Source organism: Hippoglossus stenolepis, chromosome 2, assembly GCF_022539355.2.
Source record: "Hippoglossus stenolepis isolate QCI-W04-F060 chromosome 2, HSTE1.2, whole genome shotgun sequence".
NCBI lineage: Eukaryota > Metazoa > Chordata > Actinopteri > Pleuronectiformes > Pleuronectidae > Hippoglossus > Hippoglossus stenolepis.
Genome location: NC_061484.1, coordinates 8,306,073 through 8,317,519, shown reverse-complemented (window position 1 = coordinate 8,317,519; position 11,447 = coordinate 8,306,073). Strand labels below are relative to the sequence as shown.

General features: G+C 47.1%; 1 protein-coding gene across 1 annotated transcript in view; it reads left to right on the top strand.

Annotated features, from left to right (window-relative positions):
• Positions 1-1,033: 1,033 nt before the first annotated feature.
• The window catches only part of LOC118100743 (B-cell lymphoma/leukemia 11A), a 34,925-nt gene continuing 24,511 nt past the window's right edge, over positions 1,034-11,447 (top strand). Inside the window, exons 1-2 of the mRNA XM_035146104.1 lie at positions 1,034-1,450; positions 4,199-4,591. Of these exons, the coding sequence (XP_035001995.1) occupies positions 1,396-1,450; positions 4,199-4,591 (448 nt within the window). The 5' untranslated portion in view covers positions 1,034-1,395. The remainder of the gene's footprint in view (positions 1,451-4,198; positions 4,592-11,447) is intronic.

Genomic DNA, 11,447 nt, shown 5'->3' with positions numbered 1-11,447 from the left:
ATCAGACTATTTTCTTGATTGTAAGTCTGCAGGAAATCTGTGTGAGTGCTCCTGTAGGCCGAGTAAAGGTTTAACACTTTACAATGCAGCTATAAAACCTCACAATCAGCAGAATAAAGCAGTACGGTAACTTTTCCACAGTGTGTTTTCAATGTGCCTCTCAACTGTATCTGTTATAGAAAAAAATGCCCTTATCTATCAAACAGGATACCTGTTGAAGATGAAAACAAAGATTGGAGTTAAATACAGACTCAGGTGCATTGTTCACACAGATTCATTATCTTTAACACACTGTTTACCGATATAAAATCTATTTATATCATATCCTAAATCAGAGGATGTATGATTACTATGCAGGCTAAAATCTATTTTTACAATATATTTTTTTGGTATCCTTTTTCTCTATCAATAGGTTAAAATCCAACCCTCTGAACCGCTTATCTTCCCTTTCTTCCATTTAGGTCAAGACTCAAGGTGGGGAGAAGCCAAAGTTAGAAAATACAATCTGCAGCCAACAAAATAGAAATGAGGCAAACAGTCACTGTTCAGAAAGATAACATCCCCACAAAACAAATCAAATAAACACGTGCCATCACGGCAGTGTGACAACACTTATTAAAGAGTGGATTCATTCAATTGAAATAAAAGCACCAACTCTCATCATCGCGTCAAAATACAACCTTCGGTCTGTTATTTACATAATCACTGCATATTCATATCAGCTCTGATGGACGTGAATGACACTGGGATGTAGGATTTTTCATCCAGCACATCCCTGCTGCGTAACACTATGTTTTTACTGCTGCTCCACTTCCTTGGATCTCTCTCTCTCTCTCTCTCTCTCTCTCTCTCTCTCTCTCTCTCTCTCTCTCTCTCTCTCTCTCTCTTAGCCCAGCCCCCTTGATCCCCTCTGTCCATTGGTGTCTTCGGTGTCTCACCCCCTCTCGCCCCCACACCTTCCATAGGTATAGTCCATAATCAGTGTCCATTGGTCTTTATTATGGCCTGTCCCCCCTCCCACTTGCCGGCTCATGGCCCTGCCCATGTTCACTGTGTCTCGCAGCGCGTCCATCTCCTGACGTTCAAGTTCGCAGGGACGTCACGTCCGCACTTGAACTTGCAGCTCGGGGGGGGCTTCGCTTCTGTTACCCCCCATCACTTCACTCCGTCTTTGCGAGAAAAGTCATGAGGAGCTCCGCACAGCGCGCCGCGCTCTCAGCCGCAGCCTCTGTATGATCCACAGCGCGTTCTCCTTCTTTTTCCTTTTTCTTTCTCCCCCCTCTCCTGTTCTCTCTGGATGTCAGACGCATCAATGAAGATATTTCATTTGGAGTCTATCTCGTAGGAACGGATTTCCCAATGTGAACTCAGCTGAACAGCCGCCACTGAACCAACATGTCTCGCCGAAAGCAAGGCAAACCCCAGCACTTGAGCAAACGGGAGTTCTCGCGTAAGTGGAGATAGACACGCTTTTTCCTGTGTTTTCCTTTTAACCACTCTCTCACTCTCAGAGGGCCACCTCTTCTTCCCTTCCCTCCCCGTGTGTAGGGCAACTTCCTCGGGGAGTGTTGATAGGTACGAGACGGCTGCGCGCACGGAGCCACCGCTGTCCTGAGTGAAATTGCCAAAACGCACGCATAGCCAAGACCACAGGTTATTTCCGAAATGATAGTCCGGTGAAAGTTTTGCAACGTGACGACAGTGAGCTTGAACTTGCGCCGGTGAAGGTGTTGAATAACGCAGCCTTCCAGGTTTCCTTCGCCATTAAAGGGCATGCATGGGTTTTACGGCCAGAGACCTTTGCCTATATGAAGCCAGCCCCGCTGCTGCTTCTGCCACTGCCGAGAAGTTTCCAGCTGTCTCCTGCTGCGTTAAACCTGCTCCGCCACTCCAGCCTACCTGCACCGTGGCTCGTAAGAATGTATTTACAGAGTTTAGTGCGGGGTTCGGACACAGGGAAGTGGTGTTTACATACCCACTTGTCCACAGCGCAGCGCAAAGACCTCGTGTGTGCGTTACGGACGGAATATTGTGCCTGTGCCGCAAATTCCTCGCAGCTCTCTGCTTAACGTCAGTGTGTGTTTAACGTGCGGAGCGTTGTCTTGTATCACAAACAGATATGCGTTGCGTTAATCCACAGGAATCTCCGCAGCAGTCGCTGTTTAGGGACCGGGGAGAGAGGAAACGCAGGGAAGTCGTTTTTACGCGCGTGTCTGATTAAATTGCGGGGCTCTGGCTGAGATTGTGCGATGTGGGTGCGTGTGTATGCTTGTTTCTCCACGTTGTCGTGATACATTTATGTTTGCAGGTGGGATTATTCCCCACCATAAGGGTTTATACCAGCAGGAACTGCTTCTTTACGCGCGCCACAGAACGTGGAGACGTCTCCAAATCCCCAGATTGTTTTAATCTACCCTCTAGCTGCAGATCAGGAGCTTGTGCATATGCTGCTTTAATTATTTTTTCATCCTAAATGTTATCTCTGCATGCTGCTTCCTATACGGTTGAAACCAATTATGCTCTCGCAACATGTACTGTAGCCTATGCTTTCAGGGCAATTGTGGAAAGGTCTGCCAGTGGGGGGCGCAACGTGATTGTAGTCCTGTGGGCCACTTCTGAACTTGAACTTGATCCACTTAATCCCTGTGCTGCTTGAAAAAGCGCATGCAGAGGGTCGTTTTATAGTAGGAATGAGGGATTGTGGCAATAGTTCATGTCCCTTGCATTGCTCATAGGCCTATATTAATGTAAGAATTAATTAATCAAAAATATTCAAAAAATAATGCAGAAAGAAAGTGTTTGAAGACGAGAGTTTCCATGGAACAATTCACAAAATCAAAGATATATCAATACATTTTTAAAGGATTCATTCACTCTGCATTTATTTGTGGCTTTGAGTTCATTTTCATTTAGTTCGGCATCATGTTTTTACATATTCATTTTTATTAATTTGAACGACAGAACTCTGGATCCAGTGGTGATCTTTCCTGGTGCAATGTGACAATTAATTACACATTTATACGGGCAGAGAAGAAATTATTGCACTTAAATATATGAGGCATTTATTTTCTCGTTGATCTTTTATCAATGCAAAAAATGGCAAAAAATCTTATTTTGCCATTTTTCTGCAAGTGCAATTGATGAAATTATTGATCCATGGAAAGTCATAATAGTCTAAAATGGCAAAGGAAGAGGTCTAATGATTTTCCTGATAGAGGAACAGACCCACTCCTGTATCCCAGTGGGAAACGTTGGCCCTAAACTACTTTAAATTCTAGCGCAGTCGGATGTCTGAAAAAAGGATTATATTTTAGTTTTCAAAGTTATTCACATCACTCTTGCTTGGCATCAAAATGAGATTATTTGGTTTGAAGGAAATCTCCCCACCTAACCCAGCCTCACACACCTCGCCTGTGTCCGCGGCATAAGCTGGTTAAGATAAGCTCCGGTAAAAATAGGGGCGAATTCCCTCATCTTTAATGCAGTCGAACATACAAGTAACGGGGGCCTATCTTGCATAGTCCCTCAGCACCTTCTCATCTGACCCGACACAGAATTAAAGGTTGAACTGGCGGCAAGAATTCATCACATCTTATCTCAACATCCCAGTCGGGGCGCCCGGTGTCGTTTACCGTGTGGCTAGATTACTTCTTTTTAAAATGCTCTCTCTCTCTCTCTCTCTCTCTCTCTCTCTCTCTCTCTCTCTCTCTCTCTCTCTCTCTCGGTACTTCAGGGACCTACTCCACATCCAACCCCTCAATGTCTAACCTTGGTTCACGAGATCCCAGCACTTTTAACGAAATGGGGTCCAATCATCTTGAACTCAAATTAGAATCTATTTTTTGATTCTCAGAGGTGTTAGGTTCATTAAAAAAGCGAGATTGGCAGCACAATAAAGAGGGTCAAGCAACTTAATCATTTGGCTGCTGCCTGCAAGCTGAATGTGTCAGTCCTTATCGAAGTCCCCTCTCTGTCTTTCTTTTCTTTCTTTCTTTCTTTCTTTCTTTCTTTCTTTCTTTCTTTCTTCTTTTATTTTCTCAAAAGTATTGACTATAAAAAGCCCACCTGACCATTTTCCTGTCGATGTCTTCCATATTCAGGATTATAAGATCAGATACTCAGTGTTCGTCCCTTGTTTACAAGCTCTACCTCTCTCTGTACAGTATCTCACATTCCTTTTTCTCTCCCGTCCATCCAGCTGAGCCCCTGTCAGGTGTTTTACCAGAAGAAGACTCCCACGACTCCCCCAGGCTCGGAGTGGCCCCGGGCGATCTCCTCAAAGGGGACCAGGACCTGCTGACCTGCGGCCAGTGCCACTCCCGCTTCCCCCTGGCTGACATCCTGCTATTCATTGAACACAAACGGAGGCAGTGCCACGGGAGCCCCTGCACGGACAAGCCCCTGGACAGGCCGCCGTCCTCCCCGCTCGCCTCGCCCCTCTCCACATTCTCATCACACTCGCGGACCCACCACCAGCACTCGCGGAGGGCGTGCCACCCCGTGGCGGTGGCTGTTCAGGTGTCATCGCAGGATGAGGATTGTTTATCTGCTCCCTTGCAAGGAATAATCCCCAAAGTGGAGAACATCACAGGTAAACACAGTTGGAGATTAAAATGGCTGCCATGCAAGAGTAAAGAAATGAGCGAGACAAATTTGGGGAAGGTCTTAAGGTGTGTGGAGTGGGTCACACTTCCCAGGGTTCACAGAGAGTTTACTTCAGAACGAGAACAATTACCCTCTCTGATTTCATGTGGGGTTTTGCCTCTGGTAGTGAAGATGTATCCAATCTGCATAACCAGGGTGTGAAATATCGGCTGCTGCATTTAGGAGCTGTGAATCTCACTCAGCTGAGCCATGAACCCACACGGAGACAGGAAAATGATTGTGAGAGAAGGGAAACTTTGGCAGACAGTAAAAAAAAAAAGAGAGACGCACGGAGTCAGACAAAGACACAGATTATGAAAGAGAGAGAGAAATGGATTTCTTTTGGTTATGTTGCTGCATCACAGATGTGCTCAGATCCTGTGGCCTCCACAGTCGCTCTCATGTGGTGCTGAGAAATGCATCTCCATCCCTCCCTTGCCTTATTACACTGTCATATCTCCCTCTCCCTTACACATGCGCCGTGTTATGATGCTAAAATAAAAAAAAAAGAGACAGGAAAGAATGTAATTATGCTGATCTGTCAAGGAAGAAGCGTTTATTTGAGGAACCCAACAACCACTAATTGTCAGTTTTTTTTCTTCTTCTCTCTTTCTTCTTGATTTGAGTAATTAAGGACTTCTTAAGGCGGCTGTTTGGGTTGTCGGTCGTCCGCTGGGGCTAAATGAGGCTGGAGTGAAAACATGAGTTGCTGTGCAAACAAGCATGAGTCCCTTATGACCGGTTTTACAGAGTGGGGTTTGATATTTGACCAGCCTCTTTGAATGTTTATTCATTTCCTTTAATAGATCCGATATCGTGTGCCAGACTGAGCTGATGGTCCGGGCGGTTGTGATCTAATTTGAAGCCAATTCAGGCTAAATGCACGGAGAGCGGCGCTCAACAATCTGCAGCACTGTACTTGTGTTTGCCGGGGCTACAGCTTTGCAGATGACATCGTAAAGGGACTACTGTTATCTGTTGTTGGCCAGTTAGCCCTCTGTCATACAGAATGACCACTGTTCATTAGTGTGCAGTTTGTTCAACATCTGCGACCGCACACACACACACACACACACACACACACACACACACACACTCATAACTACACACATGCACATCCAACATGCCTCTTGGCCCTGTCAGCTGTTTGAACATGTTTTTCTTTGCTCATTTAGTTCATCGTGCAGTGGAGTTCACATGATAGCATAAGGTCACTAGCATTGTGAGTAGGGTTTTATTTATAGGAGCCATGTCTCGGAGCCTTGTGTAACGGGGTTTATTTGGGTTAATAATGGATAGATTAACTTGTGTGGCAGTGTGTGGAGTGCGGTTGTTGTGGCACCTCATCTGATTGTGTCATAACCTTGTTACAGTGTTTACAATGTGTTTAAAACCTCTGCGTCTGATGATTAGGGGAAATGAGAAAACACAAGTGTGAGGTCAGCGTGGCAGATTGGGAGAAAGCAGCGAGAGGTTTTTGGGTCAAACAGGAGCTGCGGCCACTGTGCAGGACAAACCACACATTAGTCACACATGCATAAAAGTCCCCCCCCCCTCCTCCACCTCTGTGTCCAAGATTGATTGGTCCGGACTGGCAGTGCCAGCGCGCCACCCCATACTCCATATGCTAGCTGCCATGTTCCCTCACACCGCTCAGTTAGAGGCTGACACTGTGCTGAGGCATCTCAATACACACGCTGCCTCTCTGCCATATACCAGGCCTCACTTCATTCCAGGGGAGTGTGTTATATGTTACACCCTTAAAGACGCTCGCTGTATGCGGCCCCCCTCTGCCGCCGCTGCCCTCCCCACCTTCCTGCTGAAATGTCAATCGACGCAGATGGATTTCTCTACGGAACAGCAGCTTAAACAGGCATGGGCTTAGGTGGGGGGGATAGGTGCATGAGGAAAGAAGCTGCTGGGGTTAAAAAAAAAAAAAGGGAGCTGACACCCGCGATGGTTGAACCATGAGGTGGGGGAGATGGGGGGCAGTTGTCTGTAATACACCCAGAGCTGGAGGTGAAGCTTTTGCCCCTCAGTCTCCGTCTACACGGGACAGCTGAGGCCGTCTGGGAGTCTCATGGCTGCAGCTGGGGCTGGGGTCTGGGGTCTGGGGTCTGGGGCCGTTAGGAGAGGGGCAGAGCAGCCTGCGTGCCGTCATTTGCATGATAAACAATTTAAGATATGCATAGGGACACCGTAGCTTGTCTCCAGATTATGGATGGCCCAGAAAAACGAGCAGATGACAGTTTCTCACACAAACTAAGTGATTTGCAGAGTTGGTGTAAAACTGGATTTATTCCACGGCATATAATTACTATTAAAGGGGGCAAGGGGGTGGAGCAGATTCATCGTTTTTATTTACATTCCCATTCATTATTGTGGGGGCTGCATGTTATCAGTGGGATAAATGATTGTTTGCTCTTCCAACATTGAGCAAGTGGAGCAAGATGCTTTTCATCGTTATGATTTAGGATGCACAGCCCAACCGCTGTATATGGGCTTCATCATGTCCCACATACTATAATTACTATTTTTACAAATTGTTTCTCTTCGCTACATTTTATGAGCCCGGTGCCACATTCTTGCGCTCATATCGCTACGGTGGCGTGACTGGTATTTATCCGTCCCAGCATTAGCACCTCTCGCATTCTCGCCCGCGTATGGCCGCGTGTGGTAATGAGGCCATTGAAGCCGCTCGAATCGACCACCATCTCACACTTCTGCCTCCTTCCAGCGCGCCGCCTCCATTGTAACCTGGACTGTGAATCGATACTGAGTTAATTATGCCAGCCACCTTTCCCCCCCCCCGTTGCCTCTATGAGAAAGAAAAACATTCGCGCAGCGGAGCGGTGATTCCTGTAACACCTCTCCGTTGCTGCATGTGTGTCTTCTTGCAGCAGCTTGCCTGTCCTGTTTGTCCCTGTGCGTTGTGGAGACAAAGGTATTTAGCAGACTCCCTATTGGCATCGTGCCACCTTTCTCCAAACCAAACCACCAGCCCCCTCGCTCTCATAAGCACACATATACACACTGGGTATCTGTTAGGCAGAACTGGGGGCTGGGCTGTGTGTGTGTGTGTGTGTGTGTGTGTGTGTGTGTGTGTGTGTGTGTGTGTGTGTGTGTGTGTGTGTGTGTGTGTGTGTGTGTGTGTGTGTGTGTGTGTGTGTGTGTGTGTGTGGGGCGAGAGGCTCCCTGGTCGTGATGTCTTCCTCCCCGTGTCCACTGTGTCTGTGTGAGCGTATGGGTTGATGTGCAAGTTCACATGTGGCGTGTGCCTTTGTTTCGGTGATCACTTTAATTGATAGTGAAAAGGCACAGGCGCATGCTATTGTAATTATTAGGATACCGGCTAATATTTTCAATATAAACTCCATTGTCTGTACAAACTGACTTTAAGTTGATCCTACAGCTGCTGTGGGCTCTGATAAAATCAGTCCTATTTTTGGCTGTGGGCTCCGCTAAGTCTTAATGGAGGTGAGCAGGAGTGGGGTTTTTAGGATGAATTTTTCATAGAGGACATTTTTGTATTCCGAAGCCAAGCTCTAAACACCCAGAAATGTTGTCGGCGGAGATTTGTCAGCCTTTGTTGTCGGATTGAGTGTTAGTGGCTTTGGCTGCATTCAAGTGCTGAAGTCTCCTGGATGTTTACATCTTGAGTGTGGATGCAGTGTTCCGCTAATGTATGTGCATACGTGTGTGTGTGTGTGTATATGAGTGTGGTTTTTGACCACTTAAACTGTTTATAGCCCTCGGTGTGCGTGTGTGAGAGAGAGAGAAAGAGTGTGTGTAGGTGTGTGTGTGTGTGTGTGTGTGTGTGTGTGTGTGTGTGTGTGTGTGTGTCGGGCTGTTTGTTAAAGCTTTACTACCCTGGGTGTGCAGGCTGAACATGAAAGGGTCTTTGACTTGGCAAGCCTCGCCTGAGGACACCCCTCTGTGGACCATGCCAGGCCAGACTTGGCACAGAGCGCTGGGCCTGAGGGACGGGCTGGGCCTAAATATGTGTGTGTGTGTGTGTGTGTGTTAAGAGTGAGGTAGAGGAGGTATATCTGTGTGTTAAAGCAATGTTTAGTGGGTTTATAGGAAGCAGGACTTATGGTGAGGTGGCGGCTCTGTGTGTGACTGACAGCGGGAGTGTATGTGTACTTAAGGGTAGGTATGCAGTAGACTGTGGGTCTGTGTGTGTGTGCGCTGTCCTCAGGGCTCCTAGCTTGGGCTTCCTGTGTCTCTGTTTGTCTTCTAACAACCCCGGTACGACAGCCTCAGGCCATTCAGGTGGAGGCTAGTTGAAGTATGCACACACACACACATCACGTGCACTCACACACACACACACACATACACACAAAAAGAGGCTTTGACAAATGCACGCACCCACCCACAAATGTACACACACCTGTTATGAACACAACAATGTAACCCCCCCCTTTACAGACACACACACACACACACACACACACACACACACACACACACACACACACAACACACACCACACACACTGTCACACACACACATACAGTGTAAACCCCCTCCTGTGAAACTGTTTTGTCTGTAATAAATGTGTTTTGGCAGAGGCCCCATGATGTGCTGTGAGTTGATGAGATGTGTCAGAAACATATGATCCTTATTTTAGCCCCCTCCCCTCCATTTCCCCCCCTCTCCCGTTCTCTCTGTAGCTCTCTTTCTCTCCTTCCCCCTTCTCTCCGTCTCTCTATCTCGTTCTCTCACTTACGCTCTCTCTCCATGATTTGCTCCAGTAGTTTGTCTCGAGGGACTGGAAACTCTAAGTTTTGGCTACATTAGCGTGTCTGCACCTCTTAAAGGCTTCCAACATCCACTCTAGACCTCATTCTCACTCTCACAAATTTGGCTGCAGAGCAAGCCAGAAGAGACACACACACACACACACACACACACATACACACACACACACGGCCTCTTTCTATCCCCTCCACCTACTGTCAAGCAAAGCTATACGACAGAAACAGCCTTGTTTGTCCACAGCGGCGTCACGCGGGATGAAAAAGTATCCTCGGAAATAAGCATGTCCTGCCGCTGTCCTGTCAATAGCGTGGCAGGCAGTCACATCACAGGGTCAGGGGTCACCTGACAGCGTCAGGGCCTGTCACGCCAGCCGCCGGCTTCACCACCTGCAGGTTAATGACTTTATTTTTAGAAAGAACAGAAACCGAAAAGAAAAAGTGTCTTTGATACAGCTGAAGCTCAGGAACTGGTGAATGAGAGCAAAAAGGACAGAAGTGGTTTGTTAGGAAGGCAGGTTGGTTTAATGTGAGAACAGGAACAGAGATTTAACAAGGTCATTTATATTTTCAAAAAAGTGACCTGTTTTTCCTTTAAGGCCTGATTTAGGTTGCTGATTAAAACGGATCTGGATTTTATTATTTGGTACTTTGGTCTGTATTGCATTATCACAACCTGTATCACTGCTCAGTGTGTCACCTCAACCTCTCGTGTTTCTATTATGACTGTGTTGTTTATAGATGTGGAGCTGCAGGCCTGTTGCTTTGTCTTTCTCACACCCATGGTGATAATGCTGAGGCCATGGGAGAGCCTCATGGACGAGGGCCTCATGTTAGTTTGAACCCACTGATTCTGGTCACTATCTGTCTCTCTTAGTGTTTCTTCCCCCCACTATCTGTCCCGCTGCAGCTCCCAGTGCTGGGCTTGGCCCGTCAGAGTGGTCGTGTCTGTGGGTGTGTGCAAGTCCATTTGTACCTTTTGTATGTGGGTGGGTGGTCGTCTACAGCTGTGTCTGGCCAGCCTTATCTCCGCCAGAGAGATACGGCACAGAGAGGGCCCCTGCGCCTGACGTTACACTTTTGAAAACCCACTGCCCTTTGTTTGTGTGTGTGTGTGTGTTGGAGGGAGTCTTAGGGGTGCTTTGTACATGAGCATGCAAACCATGTCTGCTGCAGCACTTTTTCATAAATGTATACTAATAGGTTGCTGTATTCCTCGGGGGGGTTTGTATTCAAAAGCTCATTGCCTCCTAATAGCTCAAGTTAACTGTACATTTGATCTTAGATTCAAATCCCACGTCTTTTAAATGATGATCAGAAGATGGGGCCTTCATTCATTTTTAAGAGAGTGTTAATTTGGTTATTAGAAGCACTCTAGGCTATATGGTGCTTTTGCTGCTCTGCAGCTTTGCATGCAAAATGCATGCAGGGGCAAATTTGGCACACCAGTGAGACCGACACACACCTTCATCACGGATGCGTGCACACAAATACTCGCACCTCCGCTCCATCCCCCCACACCAAACTGACCCCCAACCCTCATCGCACAGCCATATCCCACATACACACACATTCATAAATGCACACTCCTGTCCCTGGCAGCCTTTACTTTTGCAGGCTGAATCTCACTGATAACATGCTGGCGCCCTCATTTAAATTTGAAGCGCTTCTTTAATCTTCAAAGGCCTGATTGCTTTATGAATATGCATGAACTGAGCTGACTCTCAGTTCATTACCTTGTTGTAAATTCTAATGACCATTAGGGCCCCGCGCGGTAATTGCCAATTGTTTTGCATTTTTGATTAGCCCATTACCGGAGCGCATTCTGAACATGTCTGCCCTGCCTGCCTGCCAGGCCACAGCAAGAAGCAGAGGGAGGGAGAGAGGGAGAGATGAGGAGGAGGAGGAGAGGAAAAAAAAAGTGTGAGGTGTGCTAGTGTGCGGGCATGGGAACATAGTTTAGGTAGCGCACATTTCGAGGCCTGGCTAGAAATGTTAGGAAGTAAAAAAAAAAAAGGGGATGAAAGACACAAGGCAAGA